Source organism: Pipra filicauda, unplaced genomic scaffold (assembly GCF_003945595.2).
Source record: "Pipra filicauda isolate LSUMZ 115617 unplaced genomic scaffold, ASM394559v2 scaffold48_size3843733_pilon, whole genome shotgun sequence".
Classification (NCBI taxonomy): Eukaryota; Metazoa; Chordata; class Aves; order Passeriformes; family Pipridae; genus Pipra; species Pipra filicauda.
In genome coordinates this window covers 625442-646688 of record NW_024104631.1, presented here as the reverse complement: position 1 = coordinate 646688, position 21247 = coordinate 625442, and the positions used below count along the sequence as shown (strand labels likewise).

The window sequence follows — 21247 nt, the reverse complement described above, 5'->3', positions numbered from 1 at the left end:
TAGACACATAGGAACAAAAGACAGAGAATATTAGTATTCTCATGTGTTTCTTAAGAACAAGAGATGTAGCCTTGAATTATCATGGGAATGAAGAAGCCCAGCTGCATTCATGGAATAATAATGTACTTGAATTTTGAACACTTGAGAGGTTTCCAGGGACTAATTGAAGTGTACTAGCTAAGCAAGACCAACAGAGATGGGATTATTTTAAAAGCTGTGTTTTTTCATAAAATTCCTTGTGGAAAAATCACTTTCTTTAGCACCACTTGCAGTATTTTTCACAAAAATCAAAATACTCTCAAATTTTAAGTTCTTCAGGTGTTTTAAGCAAGAATTCAGCTCTTTTGCCTGGTAGTTCTGAGTCCTGGATAATCTGGATCATCCAGATATCCATGTTTAAGGCTTCAAATCTACACATTGTGAGAAGGCATAACTGCACCTAGGTATCTTAGATCTCCTTGCACTCTCCATCACTTTGGAGAACCTCTGAAAGAAATTCTGAATTATGTGAAGTACTCATGGTGAGAGGACAACTCTGGTGATAATGTACACCATTTCCCAACAGCTAAATAAAAAAAATAAAATATACATAGGCACCAATTAATAACCTGCATAGCAGAGTCTTATCTACAAGCATCTCCTCCAGACTAGAGATCTCAAGGACTGTGTTTCAGGAACAACATGGGTTTGTCAGCAGGATGCTACCAGGGGATGGGATGAACACAGCCCATGTCTTTCTATGTAATGGACTCCCAAAGATTATCCCATTCATATCTGCAACTAGTTCCTTGAATGAAAATCACTTGACCCCTTCCTGGCTTGTGAGAGTCTCTAGTCTCAGTGGGATCAGTCTTTGTTTAGCTCAAGCAACGCTGAAAACAGTCCGAGAAGGGACACAAGTAAGCATGCTTGCTACTGTTTCCTCACCTGCAGGTATCTCTTTGCTATGGGAGTTTCCTTAATGGGCATCTTAGATGAGCCTTTCCACTTGGAGAAAATGTTGAAGAGATTATACTACAATATTAGAGTAAGGGGGGGGGGGCTGTTTCTGAGGGGAAGGCAAGCATTGTTTCCAACTCATTCTTTCTCTAGGGTGAACAATATCTACCAAAGAAGAGGATCATGTTGCTTGGATTGTGTCTGATCAAGAAAAGGAATGGGTGGTCAGCCCTAAACTCTTCAAACTCAGAGGACGCTTGGGTATCTCCTGTCACAACAGTTGAGCCAGTCACCTCAGTGCCCTCCTCAGTGACTTCCATGTACGCCTCATGGACGGCCTCAGATACCTTCAGGTTCTCTGCTGAAGAGATGCCAGAGAGATTGGCCGAGGGGCTGAACAGGTCGGTCATACCCAAGGCTGTTAAGACAGATGTGAGGTTATATTTTTCCTCAGTCTTCATGCGTGGGAGGTACACTTTCACCCTCTTCTGCTCCATCACACTGGGACTGGTCCACTCTGTAAGTTTATCAAAGCTGATTTTGTTCTCGAGCTGCAAAGAGAGGCAGGGAATGAAATGCCTGGGATGCAAATGCAAATTCTTCATTTCAGACAAGGCTATCATAAAAAAAACCAACCAACCAGAGTGGTTCTTACAGTCATCCTATTGACATCCTTCTCCACTACTGCCTGTGTCACTGTCCTTTTATTCAGTTCTTTATCAACTTGACACATCCCCTCTTGTCCAATTAATCTTACGTCTCATAAAGCGCAACCCAACAATTTCACAGCCTAGCAAATTAGTCAGCCTGTGAAAGAGATTGCAAAAAAACAGACCATAAAAATTTACCTACGGTTAATAGTGCCTAACAAATGCAAACTCTTCTACATCTTTAATAATTCTATTTTATAATTCAAAAGTATTGCTAAAATAAGAGTAATTGTTCATATAATGCAGACTTCATATAATGCATTGCTTTTTCCCTTTCTTGGGTACAGATAGGTAAATTTTAACACATTGATAACTTTATTTTAAGTGATTGAATCAAATTAATTTTTCAAGTTTTGTTTCTCCCTTCCATCTGTCCGATTTTTTCCTCTTTGCTGTTAGCATTCTGCATTCACTCAGGTCTTTGGCTTCATTTTCTTCCAAGACAAAGAAAAAAGTTTCATTTCCTGTTGCACAGGCAGTAGATTATATTTGTATTCTTGCCTCACTGAATTCTGGTGGCACTTTTCTCTTTTTTTCCTAAAAGTACAAAACTATTTCTTTTACTAGTTTTGATGAATCTGGAAAAAACTGATTCAACCTAACTAAAAATAGTTTTAACATTTTCTTTTACTTTCTATGTCATTCTCATGTTCTGTCCTTTTATGTTCATGGATTATTTCTGTGGTTGATATTCATCCAATCAGACTCAAGTCTCTTTCCTGCTTGATGCATAATTTCCAAATATCTTACATGCATTTCCTTTCCATCTCCATGTTTAAGACTCTCTGAGGTCTTAACTGAAGAAGTGGTTTCGATCAGTTTGTTTAGCTTGATTGGTTTCACAATTTCAAAATCAAGAATATTTTATTAAGATCATGCTTTATCTAACTTCGTTTTTCATTCCATGATGACATAATCGCAGCAATTTTTGAAAGCAGTCCACTTATGATGTTTGATGAGAATTTTATTTTAAAAAACTCATCAGTGATTCCTTCAAAGAATGTCTAATTCTCAACAATTTTAGCTGTGTTTCCTCAACAGTTTACAGCCAGGGGAGGAGTGTTGGGGGGTGGTATGTGTGTGAAATTACCTCAATTTTAAAAAAAAATAAAATCTGGCATATATACATCCTCTTTTGTGGGGCTACAGCAGCACTACGCTGCCTTACCTTCCTTTTATAAAACCAAGTTCAGTGTTCTCCTAAGAGGCCAGTCTCTGCCTGAGCACCTGGTAGCACCTGGGTGGCTTTTCTGCTCCCCTACCAGCACAGCACAGCCATAGTGTGGGCAACTGGGACACAAAGGGACAGCAAAAATTCTGACAGAAACCAAGCCCCACTGAAATGATAACTCTTCTGCTTCCCCTGCCAGAGTCATACCTGTTCCAGACCAGAGATGTCATCAGGCAACAGCACCAACAGGCTCAGCTCTCCACTGGTATATGGAAGCTCCAGGATCTTCATTTTCTCTGCAGCCACTCTTCCTATATTGAAGGTACTATTCTGAAACATCATTTGAACAGGTCTGCTCTCTTGCTGCAAAAACAGAAATGTGAGATGATGTGAGTGGGGAGCAATGTTTTTCTTTAGTCAGTCAAATGTACAAGCCCTTTGAAAGAGAGAGAGTTTGGTCTTCAAGTTTGTTGCCTTTAAAGAAGAACTGTGTCTCCATTTTCCTCTCATCTGCTGTGTGCTCTGGTCAGACACAGATCTTGCAAATCTGACAGTGAGGGGCCCAGCTAAATCACTTGGCTGACGACAAGAGAATGTTGTCTTTACATCACCCAGCCCACTGTTTGTGCAAGCCAATAGCCTGTCTCCCTGGTCAGAAGCTGTGTCTGTGCCCCCCACCTTTGTCACACTGAACGGCACTTCCCGAGTGTCTTCTTCTTTAAACGCGCTCTTCCATATCCCCTTGAAGTAAATGGCATTCACAAGGACCAGCACAGTATGCAGATCAACAGAGCCTGGTTCAAGCAAATCTTGGATACGTCCTTTAAAAAAGAAGCAGGGCATAGAGTGGTAAGTTTCATAGCAGCAATCTTGCATTTTAGATGTCAGTCAACATGCTGCTGCTTGACTTTCTCTTCTTCAAGGGTGTGCACATGGATTTCAGGTTCATGAGGATGATTTAATACACTGAAAATTGGCACATGGCCAGACATTTCTTCAAGAAGACAAGAGTGTTATAGATCCTCAAGGATATTTCTAACCAGTGATTTGGAAAAAAAAGTTTTATATAGAAAAGAAGGGAATGGAGATGGAAGCAGCAATATAGATTTTCTCTTTCTCGCTGTATTTCCTTCTCACAATTTACTCTTGGTTTTTCATCCACCTTAACATGATGAACATATACCAGCTTCTGAATCATTCATTTCCCACCATCAGCTTAGTGTGCATTACTTTGTGCCCTGGAAACCCACTTCTTACCCATACAGCATATCCTTGTATAATTATGCCCATATTCTAGAGAAGCCGGGACTAATCTTGGGTAAGTTAAGCTCTCCAGACACAGAAAGCATGCATATAAAGTTTGCATATCCTGGCATCTCTGCCTTTGCCAGATATGTTTAAAACACACTGTCACTGGCACACAGGTGCAATAGAGTCATCACTTTCCACAGGAAATATCCACTAATGGAAACAGGAGGAGGAAATTTCTTCTCTAATGTTTAGTCTTTCCAGAAGCTGTTAAAATACAGTTGTTAGAGGGAAATATATTTCATAATCTTATGTGACTTTACCATTTGTCTGATTTTTCACCCAGGAATTAATGCGCTGTCTGGCTTGATTTGATGCTGTTTTGAAGTTGACCATTTCCAGACCAGCCCTGTACAGTTTCTTCACACATTTTACATAGATCTGTAAAGACATCAATTGTAGCCAACAAAATAGTCATTTTTTTAAAAAACAGTATGAAAGTGAAATAAAATGTGGCTAATAGGATTTTTATAGTGATATAGAAAAATTCTTCTAGCCCAAGACATTTTCAGATCTGAAATTTCTGTTACTCGACCAGTTAAGAGTATATATTAAAAATGTTTAAATATTTTCTGGAAGAAAGTTTGATCCAAACTCCCTATTTTAAGGTTCATTTCAGACTGTTTTATTATCTTTGTGTCTACTTTATTTTTTAAAAAAAATTTCCCTTATTTTTAAGATAAGAAGTTTCTTTTATTTTGAATACTTTTTATCTTTTCTTTTGAAAATATGAAAGAAAGATTTTGACACTTTCAGAAGTTGTTTTTGAGGTGAGGCTTTCAAGTGAAGAAATATGCCAAAGTCAAATTATTTCTTGGGGAAAAAAAAAACAAACAACCAGTGGGGGGCAAGTGGGGAGTGGGGAATTACATTACCAAATAATTTTGTTTATTAGTCCATTCATTTTTAAATAGGGCCATATTTTTTGCCTCAAATTGCTTTCCATTCAGACTATTGCCAGGGAAGTGGCAAAGAGAAAAGCCATGTAAATCCACACCAGTGGGGACCGTTGGATTAACAGATCACCTACTCTGGCCAGTCCTCCTGATTACAGGTTTACACAGAGTTTAGTAAGAAATCACTCACCGGTAGGATTGCACTTGTCTTTTCAGCATAGAGTCTGTTGGCAATGTGGAGGGAATAATTGGCTTTCGGTGCAGCGATATCAGAGAGAATTTCTTTAAACAGAAAGTGGATATTCACAGATTTGCCACACTGAGTTGTTGATAAGAAGATAAAAAAGTAGAGGGTTATTTTACTAGAAAGAGGATTATTTATAACCTCCAAATAACATTTGAAAACACACAGTGTTTGAACATTTGCAAATGAATGTATAATACAGTCTAAGAGTTCCATGGGAGGCATGTTCAATATATTAGCAACTAATGATTTACAATTCACTCATAGCATATGAAGGCGATAACAAGCAGAAAACCTCACTGATGCATCTGAAACCATACAGCTCAGGAATGAGGTGGCAAAATGAAAAATACTGGTGTCAGTTATTGCAATTGGTGACTTGTCATAGATAGAGAGCCTCCAATTGACAGCTGGTGCTTGCATTTTTATGGTAGCTTTCTGCAGAAACTGCAGGTGGAAGAGAGCTAGATAGGAAGGGAATCAGGAAATGCCTCGTAACGTAGAGAAAAAATGGGTCAACTGTCTAATGTGCCAAGAATGGTGTTCTAGGTGACACAGGCTAAAAGCATGTAAGAAAACTGCACAATGATAAACAGTAGCTGGGACTTTATTTTATGAGAATAATTGTGTTGAACTGCTCCTTTTCAAATGCTTAACCAGTCCCTAAATGCTCTAGCTAATAATACTTTTATTTAAAAAAAAAAAAAAAAAGAAAAAAAAAGGAAAGTCTTGCTCTTTTTAAGTCCCACCTTATGCTTTGGATCCCAAGTGAATGGGAACAGGCCAGGCTCCATGGCTTGTGTTATCTTTACAGAGGTAGCAGATTAACACAGAAGAAAGCATACAGGTGGTATCACGGTATTGGGATGCCTCATGGTACTCTTGGGATAGCAGTGACAACTGGAGACTGGAAAAGTCCCTGTAGCTTTTTTAAGAGTGTGGTTATGTTCCATGCTTTGAGAATTCTGAGCTCTTTTCTGCTGAAGTATCTTCCTGTCCCACTTTGGAGTCTCAGCTGCAAGTCTGCCTGCTGTACCCTGGCTCCAGGTGCTGAGCCACTTTCAAATACTGTCCCCCACCAGCACCTGCTGGTGTGCAGAAGCTCATTTACACAAGAAGTAGCCTGGTGCCCAAAGTATCCTATCTGGTCCTGTCACTTGTTCTGGTGCAATATGTACAGCCTGTCTTCTTTTTCTAGTCTTTTTGTTTTTGTGTTTGTTTACTTGCTTGGTGTTTGTTTTGCTGCTGTTGTTCTTTGGATTTTGGTGGTTTGTTACGTTATTTTTTTAATTTACATCTCTCAAATTAAGAAAATTATAAAGGAAGGTGTTGAACCTACTAAAAGCACAATCAGAACAGTCTATTCTCAGGAGAAAAGTGTGAAAGAGAAATTAATGTACCTTAGATTTCTGTACCTTGGTCTGGATACTTCCAAGTCCTGCAATTTTGTCAAAATGAAGAACCTACAATTGAAAGTAGAAACTAGGTATGTAAAGTCCACTGAGAGTCACTGATGTTTGTGTTAAAACTTTAGGTTTTGACTAACCAGGTCTGCTTAGCATATAGATGAACTGAGAAATTTCATGTGAGCTTTAAACCAGGTACCACACTGAAAATTTGTGGCTATGATGTTCAGCTTAGATCTCTTCCAGTTAATGGTATTCGGTCTATAAATCAGCTACAAACTTAGTGCACTGTATTTATAACTGCGCTCTTGTTTTCTGAATGTTTAATCTTTTGTATGTTTCAAGTTGTCCCTCCCAGCTAGGAGGAATCAGGCCTATGAGAAAATATAAGCTGAAATAAGAGACCTGCCTTAGCCATTCTCCAAGACTGCACTTTCTTAACGAAAACCAAAGGTTGCTCTTGCCCTTCATGGGGAAATACATTTGTAAGCAAGAACTCAGCTCCAGATTCAAACCTCACAGTTTGGAACACCATTCTATTTCCAGGCAGGTTTGAATCCAGCACCAAAGGTGACTATGTGACTTGCTCCCCTCAACTGGAGTCACACAGATGTAATCTGCTGCCTTTTTGAATGGGATCAAAGAGAGTTTGCACCCATTTATGTAACTTACCTTCTCCATCTGATACTCAGTGTTACCTCTTGCTCCCAGATAGACCATGGCCAAGGCTGCCATCATGCTCAGGGGGCAATAAAAGATGTTGTCATTGGCATGGTGAACTCTCAGCTCTTTGAATACATCAAAACAAAATTCTGCATTTGCTGCACTGATGGAGCCCATTGTGAAGTCAGCGTTATCTAATGCAAACAGAAATATGACTGTATAGTGGTGATATGCAGCGCTTGTTTTAAAAAGTACTGCCAATAGCCCAGAAACTGTTACTTCATTGCTGGGTTTGTGATGCTGAACCAGTGAATGATGTGAAGCCTACAAATTCTGTGATTGTTAGAAATATTTTTACATCTGAACACATTTGTTTTCTTTCAGCAAGATTCCATCTCATCACCAAGATAGTATCTTGTACTTGCCTTTTAGGAAATAGATCTTTCAACAATTATTCTTTGTGATAAATATAATATTGAACGGATGAGTTTCCCTATGGCCATCAGAGGGATGTTTGAGACAATGCTAACTTCATATTTCATTTCTTCTGTGGCTGCTCTGGAAAATGCTCTGGATCTTTAAATCAAAAGTAGTCAACTTTCTGCATTTCCTAGTGTACTTCTTACTATGCTTAGTTCAACCAGCCACAAATTTGGAGGTTGCTTTTCTGTACTTTATAGGAATAATAAGAGTAAGTTGCTCCGTAAACCCAGCCAGTTGCTTAGACACTGAAATATAAATTTAGGGGGGTTCTTTCCTGTAGTCCTGTTTGAGACATTTAATCTCATTTAATCTGTTTGAGACATTTTTGTTCAGAAAAAGCACAAACGTGTATATATGTATATATATACATATATATATATACACTAAATATGGGGTTTGGCAGTACAGCTTGAAACAGCATAGGGCTGCATTTCTTCAGTTGAGTGCAAGTCCTGTAGATGCAGATGTATGTAACATGTAAAAGATATTCATTGAAACATGCAGTTGCTCTCTCTTTTGAATCTAAGGCTAAGAAAGTTTACCATTTTTCTTGTATCTCTAAAACAGTTAAAGTTGGAGGAATAGAGCATATCCATAGTTTGGAGCAGGCGTGGTTGATTATGTGACCTGAGAGGCCTCTGGAGCTAATGACTGTGGAATCACAGACTCCATGAATTGTCACACTGTACCTCACCTGGGCCCTCCAGAGAGTGAGATTGAGATAAGAGAAATAGCCTTATTTGCAATTATTAAAATTATAAAAGAACAGTTTTAATGTGACAACAGATTTTCAGCGAAAAAGAGCTATTTCGACTCAAAGCCATGGTGCACAAACACTCATATTTCTCACACCTAAAAGAATTTGACAGTTAAACAGTATATGATATATTGACAAGGCAAGGTAAAATTATTATATATGATGTCTTTTTATATTTACCTTTAAGTTCTTAAACATAATATCACTTTTTTTCCATATTAAAGAACACAAATTAGAAATTATATTTTACTTGGAGAAATACTTACCCCACAAACTTCAGAGGCATGCAATAGTCCAGCTTGCCAGCTGAACCCAAACAGCTTCTCTGAGCTGTTGGTGATATATATTGCATGAGACACTCCCACTGTTGCCTTCAAGAAGTCATCTTTCAGTCACTGCCCTTCGTCATGACCTTTTGATTCATTGCCCTGTGAAACATTGAGTAGACCAATGGTTCTTTATCTGCAGTAAGTCAACCTTTATTTTTTGAAGTAAAATCTGATTAAAAATTGAATATTTAAGCTTTTGCGTTAACTTATAAGGCTGTACCTAAGCAATCTGAGTTCAAGCCTAAAGCTATGTCTCATGCAGTTCTTTTGAATTTACACATTAATGTGATTGAGCTCTATTAGGTAACTAGACCCAAATAAAAAATAAAAAAAAAAAGAGAGAAAAACAACGGTACAAATATGTTCAGCAAAACAAAATACATTTTTAGTAAACCCAGCTGTAACATCGTATCAGGTGATTCTCACAGCCAAGTGAAGGTAAAGATCCCAAAATAGTACAGGAAAGTATGACCTAGTCATAGTGCTGTGATCTGGGAGTGAGCAAACAGTTCCCACTACAGTCCATTGCTAGCAAACATCCATGGATATAGCAGAGGAAAGAGTCTTATGTTACCAGGGAGTGCAAAAACTGCATCAATCCCAGAAAACCCAGACAATTCTCTTCTTCTCACATGTAAGGTACTGTCAGTGCAGAAAGCACTCTAAGACAGTACTCTCACCAAGCATGAAGGGAAAAGTGGATGGTAGGCTATCTGCTGAAGGTCTGACAGACATGGAACAACTCACTACAGCATCTGTGCAGTGGAACAGAGGGAGTTCCTCATGAAGAGTGACCATCTGATGTTGCTAAAATTACATAATTCCACACAAAGCCAGTTTGCAGGAGGGTCATTCTATTAAGAGGGATTTGAAATGGATTTTTTCCATGTAAGAACAAACCTAAAAATTTCTGTTTGTTTGTCAAGAGCCAAATAGTACTGAAAGGTGTTTTGGTCAGCCAAAATGCAGAATTATGTCCCTGAAGTCCAAAGATTGGTGTGGTTAATAGCTTGTATTTTTTCAAAGCACAACCACATCTACTTCTCTACCTGGGTGAGACTGAAGTTTTTACCTGAGGTCAAACTATAGAGTCTACACATACATGTGGAGGAGGGGAGAAAGGCTCTGAGGAGAAAGCACATTTTGCTAAAAACCTCATTTTGATGTAAAGATTCAAAGCAACAGCATTGAGATTAATTAGAGGTCTGAGGATGGGCATGGCAGAGGAAGAGATTAGAGGAACAGTTGAGAATTACATGTTTCCTGGGCCGTAAGTCAGACCCCAGAATATTCAAGTAGTCAGAAATTTATTTAAACCAGCCAGTAGGATTTAAACGATGATTGAGAGTCAGCTTTCAACTTTCATTCTCCGCAGGTCATGGCAACAAGGCCCATGGTACATGCACAGGCCATTCTCATAGATCTTCCATACCTTCTTTTTTACTGTGGCAGGTGAATAAACTATGGAATCTGTCTGCAGGAACATTCATGGTCTGTTAGACAATCATAATGCACAATATAAAATATAATTCAATTGTAAAAAGCGATTACAATTTATTGAATAATAGACTTGATGAGCAGTAAAAAACCCAAATATAGCATCTGTAAAGGTCATAGAAGTGAATAATAGGAATCCAAATTTGTACATATTAAGTCACAGAGCATACAACAGTAGGTGTACCCTCGGGGAAAGGGAGCTACTTTACCCTTAGCAGTGTTGTTTGCTTTGCTGAAATTATCTAGATATTTCTGGAGGAAATTTAAAAAAAAAAAAAAAGGCAACAAAAAACCCCATAAAAACCTCAAAATATTTCTACTGTAGTAAATTAAGTGACAACCCTCATTACAGACACACCTTCTTTGCTCTCACAAAATTTCTTTTCCTGTTGTGAGACTCGTGCTCTTCAGGATAATATGTTAAAGACATGCCTTTATCACACATACCAGTAATTGTTTTTCTTTTACATTTTATCTGAAAATTTATAGGCCTGATCATGCAAGCTAATAAACTGTAACACTGTTCATTTCACTCTTTTTTCTTTTAACCTAAGTGGTTCCTATTGGAGACAAACCAGATATACACAAAATACCAATTGCAGTCATTGAAAAACATGCGTAGCTATTTTTTGCATAGTTTATTTATCAGAAGAGCCAACAGCCTGTGATTTGTGTTATCTTCACTTAATTGATATGACAACTGTGCCTCTACAGGTAATTTTAGTATTTCAGGCTGTATTTCATAACTCAATTGCAGCCATATGAGGCATCTCCACAGACTGTAATGGGTCTACTTTATTTAGCAATTCAATGTGTGGAGTAGCGTAATTTACTGTAATTTTTCCTGCATATCTCAGCATTTGGAAGAGCCCTTTGAATCTGCAGTTCTGAAATAGCAGTAGTACGCTTGCAGCGTTTACTTTCTTCCCATCAGTGAATAACAGGAAAAGGAGAAGTGAGTCATCAAAGGGGTGGAATATTTTTCCTTTAAAAGCAAGTGTTTTTCATATATCTGCGGACTTTGGACATTGCCTACTGCCAAACTGGGTAGGCTGCTCTCTTGTCTGTAACCCCTTGCTATGCCTTCCCACCACTTACACCACAACACCCAGGAGGTGGTTTAGGGAAGTAGGTCATCAGCAAGTAAATTAGCTTTACCAAAAATTTTCCCCTTCATTTACATCCCAGAGAACTGCTCATCCTTAAGTCAGGTAAATAATAGTGGTGGCATAAGGGAGGGAACAGAAACACACAGAACAAAGGAAGGAGGCAAAGCATTCTCCTTCTCAGTGGCATTAGACTGGCTCAGCCATGTCTTAAAAGGATGCTTTCAATTCTGTGGTAAAATCAATGTGAGAGAGAAGCATTAGGTGAGGTTCAGGGTTTACATATCCTAATGTCAAATTGTTCAGTGCCTAAACTCAGGATGACAAATATTTAACAGTGGGAGGTAGACTTCAGCATCATTTACGTTTTTTAAAGGATTACTATTATTTTTACTTGTTATATTAGACTATTCCTCTGTCCACTTAATTCTGCAGACTACTACATTTAATATTTGGTTTGCAGTGGTTTTATTATGATAAATCTAGCAGACACAGGCCACCCATCTAAATACCATCACTACAGACTTTTTAATTTTTTTTATGTTAATGATGAATAAAAAAGCTGGAACAAGAAACTCACAATATCTGAGGCACAAATAGAGCTGTTTTATAGAAATGAGAATAGCTGATCACTACTTAAAGTTTTCTGTGGGAATTATGTGTCTCATTCCCATCCATCACAGAGCAGGCCTTGTGAGAAATCCATTACTCTGAAACTCTGTTTTTGTTACATGGAAGTTTATGAAAAAGTTGGAGAATTTTCTCACACATACAGGGGTTTTAATAGAAAAAAAAATAACAATGGTTCTGCCCTGCTTGAAAACAAGCAAAATTACACCAGAAAATCTTCTGTTTTCTCTGGTCTCTGGGAACAAATCCTGAGAGTTCCAGCTTAAAATCAATCAACATTTAAAAGGGAGGTCCCACAGGAATACTTTGCTCCTCCCCTACAAATTGTCATTTTCCTTCAGGCCTACAAAGGTTGGGTAGGTAAAGCTAAAAGAGACCAAGGATCTAAGATTATCCTTTTAATGCAGATCCCTGTCTTCCTGTCTGCTACATGTGAGTGAATATATCAGTTATCTTTAGGGCACTACAATCATGGGTTTATTGCATCCATAGTGCACTAGGAAAGCCTCAAAATAAGATTTTCTATGCAGACATCTCTAGAGGCCTACAGCTCCTTGGCAAATATCACGTAGCGTATTTTAAGGTACATATTTTAGTGAGGCCTCCTAAAAGTAAAACACACCTGAAGTTCATGTTTTTTAGTTTTTATCTTTAATTTGGCTCTTCTCAGTTAGTCTTTTTAATAGTAAATGAAACTTTAGGATAAAGCCAAGAGAAATGTCTTTTGTTTTGTCTTTTGTCCTTACCACTTGCCAGTTTGGATGTAAGCACAGAGAAAGATCTAATTTCCTCCACTTAAGGAGAGCAATATCTTCCAAAGAAGAGAATAGTGTTAGTTTGGTTGTGTCTGATGAAGAAGAGGAATGGACGGTCAGCTTTGAACTCATAAGTAAGTGGGCAACACAGAGGCATTGCAACAAGCCCTGTGGCACAAGCTGCTTCTGTGCCCTCTTCATTGACTTCCACGATTGTCTTCTGGATGGCCTTGGACACAACCAGGCCACCTTTCTGAGAGATTCCTGACAAATCAGCTTTTCCCCAGTCAAAAACATTCATTACTCCCATCTCCTGAAGAGTTTTGTTGAGAACATAACTTTCTTCCATCTTGAACTGAGGCAGGTATACCTTCACTTTCAGCGGTTCCATCCTAGCAGAGCTGGTCCATTCTGCTAGTTTTTCATAGGTGAGGGCACATTCAAGCTGTAAGGTGGTATTGATAATAATGAATGGCACCATCATGAATGAAAGGAAAAAAAGTTCAGTTTTTTCCATTTGGCTTCAGACCATACTGGAGTAACATTAAAGTATTGCTCTCTGTGTGTTTTACTAGACAGAAAATCAAATATTACCTGTTCTAGGCCAGTAAAGTCCTCGCAGTCATCTTCAGGAAGAAGAATGAACATGCTCAGTTCATTATTAAAGTATAGGAGCTCTATGACTTTCATTTTCGGTTCTTCTAAGATAGCCATGTTAAAATATCCCTCTTGAAACATCATCTGCACTGTCCTACTCTCATTCTGGAACACATGAAACATATTAAATGGAAAATACAGAAATAATTACCCTGTTATTAATTTGTTTCAGTATTGAGGTTAGAGTTCAGTCCAAAAGCATTTCTTACACTGGTCATGGGTTTAACATACTTGTAGCATTGATCTGTTCCTCTCAACTGTAGCTCCAATGAAGTTATCCATTTTAGAAGCATAAAAGCTACTTTTCCCTCTCTACTGGTGGAAGATTACTTTACTCACAGCTTCGTTGTTACATCTTTCTTTTGTCTGGCATGTCAGATTAGAAAATTCATGCATCTGATGCAACCATAAATCTAAATTCCTCATGAATAATGTATACATCCTCCTGAGATAATTTGTCTTCAGCTCATTTTTTCCTGAAAGCACACACTATTCTGTTCATAAATAGTAACAGGGGAACAGAATCCTCAGTTTGAGTCCCAAACCAGGCTATTTTTGAAACAGCATCCTTAGTTGCAAAATCCCCAACAAAGTTAGCACATTTGCTCAGTGGCTTTGACCCAATCAGGATCTCAGCTGCACAAGACCCACTTCTGATGTTAATTGGTACAAACAGTAACATATTTGGTTATCAAACTGAAGAGAAGATGCAGCTTTCTCTTGTTCTGGCTGAGGACTCCTGTTTTGTTTTGGAATAACAGAGAGGAGGAAAGCTCCCATCTGTTGGTTTAGGGGACAGATATCCGATTTCCATCCCCCAGCTGCTTCAGTTCCCGTCCATACTGTACCTTGTTCAGATGGAAATATGCTTCCTTAGTGTCTTCTTTCTTAAATTCTACTGCCCACTTTCCTTTAAAATACATAGCATTGACCAGGACAAGTACAGTAGAGGGATCAATAAAACCAGTAGCAAATAGGTCTTTGATTTTACCTTTAAAAATAATAAATTAAAAAGAATCATTTTGTTCAGGCAATCAGCTGACTTCAACTATTAATAGTTATTTCTGTAAATCTGAAAAGTAGTACAGTGCTGTCAGACAAAAAAAAATTATGTACAGTTTTGGAAGCCAGGAACTCAAGGCATTTTTGTTCCTCTTCCTATATTTATTTCCTATTGAGAAGAAAAAAAAAAAAAGTAATTCCCTTTAGAAAAAAAAAAGTGGAAAGTGAAATTCATACATGATATCCCTAACTAGTTCAATTTCAAACCAAAAAAACCTGCATGGTTTCTTCATTACCTTTTGTCTCATTTTCCACCCAGAAGTTAATTTTTTCTCTGACTACTTCTTCAGTGTATTTAAAATTGACTGGTTCCAGTTCTGCTCGATAGAATTTCTTTGTAGAATCCAAGTATTGCTAGAAAGTACAAGATTCAGAATTTTATTTCAACATGATGATTTTTATAAGATAATTTCATGGCTTCAGGATAATTCCATGAAGTAGATCAGCCAGAAAAGAATGAGTAAAAAAGGCATATGTAAGAAATTATTTGAAATAACTCAAACATTCAATTTTTAGAGACATTATTTTTTAAAAAAAATTTGCAAACATATTTTTCTGTAATTTCAAGATGTAATCAGCAGCAGAAATCTCTCAGCACAGTGAAAAATATCTAAGATCAAAACGTGGTACCTTTTAAGCTCATATATCATTGTCATGATATATGTCTTCCCAATCATCAAATGAAGAAGGTTGTCTTATTTTGAACAAATAACCAGGACTGATATCACAATGAGATCTCTGTCTGTGCATGTATATGTATTACTCAGTGTGGATATGCACACTGTAAAATTTATAACTTGTATTAAGTGTAAAACTTTTCCTGGCTGCTGGTCACCTTTTTCTGGCTCTGAAAATCTCTGTTCACCTAGAGCACAAAGGAAGCATCTTGAAAGCAAGATGAAATCTTGACTTCAAATGAGAAAGGTGGTTACAGAGATTAAACAGCACTGTTCCTACTAATACTCTTTTAAACACCATAGCTCTATTTTCCTGAGTAAATTATTTGTATGGTCTTGCATTGTCTGGGCATCCGTGTTTCACAAGAATGTTCTGAGATGGTCAATTACACTTAAATGAGACTAATAGACACAAATCTCAAAGATGCTACTTCTTTTAAGCCTTGCTTGAAAAGGTATCAGGAATCATAGAGTCCTATATTTGTGTAGATTCTAAGGGAAAGGTGGGAGAGTAAACAAAATCATTTCATGAGAAACAAAGAAGACACTGGGAAAGGGAGGGAAGTCTTCTGCTGGACGCAGACCTTTCTTGCTCGGATAGAATTGACACAAGAAGCACCGGCTCTGTTAGACACAGGGAGTGTGTGGCAAGGATACACTGATGGTGATCGCTGCTATCACATTTTCTGGAATGTCAAGGGAGAGCAATTACCATAGATCTGTTTCTTCATCTGAAATCTTTAACTCTGTCTTCCTCATGCTCTGCCCCATATCTGGGCAAGTGAGATGGAAAGGCTCCCTGACTGTGAGCTGTGAAGTGCAGTCATTTGTCAGCACACTCTGACAGTACCATTGTGTTTCATTTCCCATTGTGCTTCATGATTGAAGAAATTCTACTGAGCTTGTCACTCCTAGGAGCTGTTAAAAGGGACACCACGGCCACTTACCTGGAAGAACGGGTAAGTAATTTCTCCAAAGAGCCTGTTGGCAATGGTGAGACAACATCCTGGACTGGGTTCACTGACTTCAGCCAACAGTGCCTGGAACTGGGAATGGACTCCTTCAGCTTCTTCACACTTCAAACAAGAAAACAGACGTTTCATAGTAGGCTTGAGCTTTCCTATGCAAAGCTGGACCTGAGGGTGAATTGCAGCTTCCCTCCACATGAGAAACTCCACCCAGTTGATACAGGCACTGGAATAAATGCAACGACACCACCTCTTACTCCCCCTGTGCCGGATGTACAGAATGACAAAGCGATTCCCCTTCAGGCCAGCACCAGTTCACCTTCAAGTCATGTATCCTACAGCAATGTCTCTGTGCACACTAAGCAAAAGACTGCTGGCTTACAGACTGGGAGAAGCAAGCTCCAAGGTGCCTTTGGCACGCTCTGTAGACAAACCTTTGCAGGTGGCAACTGAAGCACTTATCACTTTTTAGATTGGTACTGATGTTTTGGTTAGAAACCTGTAATTAGAAGGCTTAGCCATTGAAATGTGTGACTCACAAGGCCCCTTAAATAACGAGTAAAGGAACAGTAATAAGCAGGTCTGTAAATCTAGATGAAGAGACTGATCAGCACTGCTGTACCTTCTGATTAAGTGATCATCTGCAAGGAAAAGGGCTGACAAACTGGTTCCTGTTGCTTCAGCTCAGAGCAATTGTGTCTTACCTTCTCAGAAGGGTCTCTGTTGCTCTGTCCCACACTGCTCAAAACTTCACTGAAATGAAATACCTGCAATGTAAATGTTGAGTAAGTGCAGCTCAGTGACGGTACTTCAAAACTAAAGCAGTGTTGCAAGCCTATCCCAAAACACAGCCAGACAGACACTGAGGAAAGCTCCCTTTGTTCTTTACTCTAAGATCCTTGCAAGTGAACAAGTAGTTTTAGTAGACAACGAATGCATGAAATCTTTGAAATCTTTCAAATCTTTCTTCATAGAAAAGAAGACTTTGGTTGTCCAGAGAAGGTAGAAGACCATATCAAAGGGCAGGAACACTTCTGAGACCTGAAGAGTTTGGGAATGTCTCCAAAACACTTTCTTTAGCACTGTTTAGCATTCACTGAACAATCAATTACTAATAATAATGTTTAGTCTGAAGAACTTTGTTATTAGGAACAGTATAATGTATTTTTAAAGGCCTCTCTGTGTGCACCAATCCTTTGGATATTTAGGAACTATATCAGCCTCTTGGCTCATATTATGCCATCATCCCCTTTTCAGAGCAAAGGAAACCTACCTTCTCAATCTGTTCCAGTGTGTTGCCCCTGGCTCCGAGGACAACCATTCCAAAGGCAGCTGACAGACTTAGTGGGGAGAAGAAGATGTTTTCATTTCTTTTTCTTTTGTTCAGCTCTCTGAAAAAGTCAAGACAGAACTTGGCATTGGCTGCGCTGAGAGAGCACATTGTGGCACTGCAATCACCTGAAACAAGGGAAAAAGTAATTTAGGCTTCTCATCCTTACACCTGCTACATTTAGATGCCTTAGTAGAGCATGGTAAGGTTTTCTGCAATAGCTTGTCTGAATTATTCTGCACTACACAGAAGATTCCCTGTTCACCACATTTGGGATTTCAAAGTGAATTTGAAAATCAGCACCCTGAATGGCAGGAGAAACACATTTGCAGAAGCAGTATTCTGAGTTGAGCTGCTTCTCCAGCTCAAGCAATACTTATGGCTTCATCAGTTAGCCCTAACTTTGTCCTAACCACAGTGCCAGCTTAGTTTATATAGTGATCTTTCTCGCCTAGAGTCTTCCAGGCATAACCCTTATTAATTACACCCTTGATCGTATCTCATTCTCTGTCTCTCTTAAAACTTTGTGAGTATTAATCAGCTGTGCCCTACATACTGTGTCCTTTTGAGGCTGGTTGCTTAACAAACATTTGGCAAAAAAATAGAAATACAGACCGGCTCGCTTAGTAAGATTTTTAACAAAGACACATTGTGTATTAGTAGAAAATTTCAGTCATATTTTTTATTTTATCTGCAGCTTAAACTGTTTTCCCAAATATACTTCAGTTACAATCACAATTACTATAAGCAGATAATCTTGAATGTTCAGCAAAATTCTTCATACCTTACACCTATGATGGAGTTCTTCTCTTATGAAACCCAGTGTCTTCATCCAGTAAACTGATGTAGAAACATCTGATCCATTAGAAAGTTAGTGCCGTACTTAGAGGTTCCACTATTCTGTCATTTTTTGTTTGATTCTTACTGAGTCTGAATAATTTTCTCCACAGGTGTGGAAGATATCTTTCCCCCATTACACAAGAAGAATTAAATTATCCATATAAATATTTAAAAGATGGAAGAGTGTAGGAAGACTATGATCTCATAAATTACTAATTTGGGTCATAAAGAAGTGGGAATCGGTTTGGTTTTGATCTTCTTTAGAAAAACACTTGGTAAAACCATTGTGCAAGTTAAGCACAAATTCATCACACAGTCCATACATTTTAATGTAATCCAAAACATTGCACAGCAACTTGAAAATATTCTCACTTCCTCAAAATATATCATATAGTACATATATGTGCTAAGCAGTATGTATGTCACTAATGCACATATCAATCCTTAGACATTTCCTAGTTCTGTCTTTTAGAATTAAAGATCATGGAGATATTTACCTTCTCCTTGGAACTCACGGTGTCAACTTGACAGTTGAGCTTGTCGATGGGCCTTCTGGAGCAATGGGATATAAAACCATTGCCACTCCCAGTGGCAGCATAATTTTCACTCATGATGAATCATATTCCTGTCTGTTGCAACCAGTTAGTATAATTAGGGGATCTGTCGGATCTTCAGGATTTTTCCTTATCCCTAAGAGTTCAGAAAGAAGTCACAATTTCAAATGCATACTGAGATGTAAAAAAAATTTTACTTAGTTATAAAAGAGAAAGCAAACTCCTAGAAACAAAAGAGATCTGAGGCAATTTTTTACCTGTAAAAAATAAATTCTACAAGTTTTGATGTGTTTTACTGTCAGAAGTGACACCACTGAATGCAAACACATATGTTTCTGTAATAGAAACTAATTATTAAAACCTCTGATGGTGGCACAGTAGCAAGGGAAAGTAAAATACAGAACTATGTATTTGGCCTATTGTGACATAAGGCAGTGGTTCCAAGGTGGAGGTAGGGCAATTCCCTTTGCCTTCTCCAGATCTGTGCCTCTGAAGACTTCTCTCTTAAGGATCCCTTCCAGGGAACTTTCCCTACCTGTTTACTGCCTCAACTGAAAATTCTGTCCTTCATGCAGAAGACGAATTTAGCCATTTGTTCCAGAATTTGTTGAATACCCAACAGCCTGGGCAAACAGTAGCTTGCTTTCATTGGCATGATATCCTAGAAGAGAGGGCACGTTGCACACACAGCTCGACTGTGCCGAGCACGTACCTCAGGTGTGCTGCAGCTGAGCATCCGCAGTCATTGCAGCGATGGGGTACAGGTCGTGCATTCACAACAACGACACAGCGCATGCAGATTAACTCTGGTACTCCTGGGATGCTGTGCTTCCTGCAGAGGCACTGCAGTGAGGGGCTCTCCATGCATTATCTGCATTGGCCTAGGTTCTACGGATGGAAATATGAGATATTCTCCTGGGGATTCCCAATATTTCTACTGTAAGTAGGGAAGGCATTTGTGGCACAAGGGGCAAAACATTGAGAGGCTATCCCTGTTCATATAGTCTTCTTTCAAAACCTTGCATTCTGCGGATATGTTAACAGAAAAACTGCTGAGTTTTGTCCAGGCAGGCTTTCCACAAGACACTGATATATCTAAGTTTCGCCCACAACTCCTCATTTTTGTCAGTGTCTCTGAGGAAGTCTGGTCCTTGCCTTATATTGCTTCAGTGAGGCATAGGCAGCAGGGACAGAGCAACCTAATTATAAGCAGTAGTATATTTCCTGTTATTTTCCTGAAAAATAATCTTCCTTCACATATAGATTGATATGGTGTGTGGGTGGGCAAACACTTGCATAAGTGTATGCAAGCACAAACACTTAAATCACTGTTTTGTAAGAAATACTGAGGTATCACTGCTAACATGTACTTACATATCAACCCAACCAGATACTAGGCTTCTCTGCTATTTAGGAAGCTTTGAAGGCAGTTTCATGTCAATCACAAGGTACTCAAGGGTTTAATTCTCTTCTGGTTTGAATTTTCTCATATTTTTTCTGGGAGGAAATAGAAATTAAAAATGTGCTGCTTGCTCATGCCCTGAGGACAAGAGGGTTAGACCGGCACAGATTTTGCCTGAAGGAAAGAAAGCCACAGAGTCTGGTTTAACTTGCTTAACACTGGGGTAAGAAAACTTCACAAAGAAGTGTCTGGCTTGCTTTCCTGGTTTCTGGCTGCTCTCCAAACAGCCACTTAAAAACCCACCTACGGAGCCTGTTCCTCACTGTTAAGGAAACTTGCCTGTTCAACCATCCAGGAGCCATTCCATCAGTCGCACCCATACCACCCAAGCTGGGATTGGGGCCCCTTTGCAGCTGCACACCCCACACTCACACAGTCAGACCAGCTTTCCCTACCAGCTCAACCTTTGGTTTCCCATAGCAGAGTCTCAGATGTCACAACCCTTAAAATAATTTAATCATGGTGCAATAACAAACTATCAGCTCGAGCTGAGTGCCTCCAAGGAGGAACTTGAAACAAAAAGACACCACTGTGCTTTTATACCCTCACAATCTAAGTATGGGAAAGTCCAGGGTCCTCAGCTCCTGCCCTGTTGGGTCCCCTGGCTGTGCCACAGGTCTCCATGCCCTGTTTTGTACAAAGGGTCGGCAGCTCAGGTTAACTCTTCGGCCTCTTGCCTAGGGCTCAGGCTCTCACCACCCAGAGCTCAGCTTGCAGTTTGCACTGCAGCTGCACCCCGAGCTCCCTGACCTGAATGTATTGCTTGACACTCACATTGTCACCAATAGGAAACTGCAGAGCAA

The 21247-nt window shown here is 38.9% G+C and overlaps 2 protein-coding genes across 2 annotated transcripts; both read right to left on the bottom strand.

Moving 5' to 3' along the window:
- Nucleotides 1-1088: 1088 nt before the first annotated feature.
- On the bottom strand, nt 1089-7538 carry LOC113991504 (ovalbumin-related protein X-like). The gene is made up of 7 exons (XM_027727930.2): nt 7347-7538; nt 6684-6731; nt 5215-5343; nt 4392-4509; nt 3499-3641; nt 3028-3183; nt 1089-1490 (listed from the first exon to the last, which is right to left on the bottom strand). Exons 1-7 carry the CDS (start codon nt 7512-7514, stop codon nt 1089-1091), a joined length of 1164 nt encoding a protein of 387 aa, XP_027583731.1. The 5' UTR covers nt 7515-7538.
- Nucleotides 7539-12934: 5396 nt separating this feature from the next.
- LOC113991502 (leukocyte elastase inhibitor A-like) lies at nt 12935-17699 on the bottom strand. The gene is made up of 7 exons (XM_027727927.2): nt 17532-17699; nt 16963-17025; nt 16238-16426; nt 14850-14967; nt 14400-14542; nt 13489-13656; nt 12935-13339 (listed from the first exon to the last, which is right to left on the bottom strand). Exons 1-7 carry the CDS (start codon nt 17697-17699, stop codon nt 12935-12937), a joined length of 1254 nt encoding a protein of 417 aa, XP_027583728.1.
- Between the last annotated feature and the right edge of the window lie 3548 nt (nt 17700-21247).

Coding starts and splice junctions, on each gene's coding strand:
- LOC113991504 (XM_027727930.2), bottom strand. CDS start 7,514: ATGGGCTCCATCAGTGCAGCAAATGCAGAATTTTGTTTTGATGTATTC. Junction 3,184..3,498: donor TGCCGTTCAGTGTGACAAAG/GTGGGGGGCACA, acceptor CTGTTTTTGCAG/CAAGAGAGCAGACCTGTTCA. Junction 1,491..3,027: donor ACATCTCTGGTCTGGAACAG/GTATGACTCTGG, acceptor CTCTCTTTGCAG/CTCGAGAACAAAATCAGCTT.
- LOC113991502 (XM_027727927.2), bottom strand. CDS start 17,699: ATGTGCTCTCTCAGCGCAGCCAATGCCAAGTTCTGTCTTGACTTTTTC. Junction 14,968..16,237: donor TTACTTACCCGTTCTTCCAG/GTAAGTGGCCGT, acceptor TGTACTTTCTAG/CAATACTTGGATTCTACAAA. Junction 13,340..13,488: donor ACTTTACTGGCCTAGAACAG/GTAATATTTGAT, acceptor ACCACCTTACAG/CTTGAATGTGCCCTCACCTA.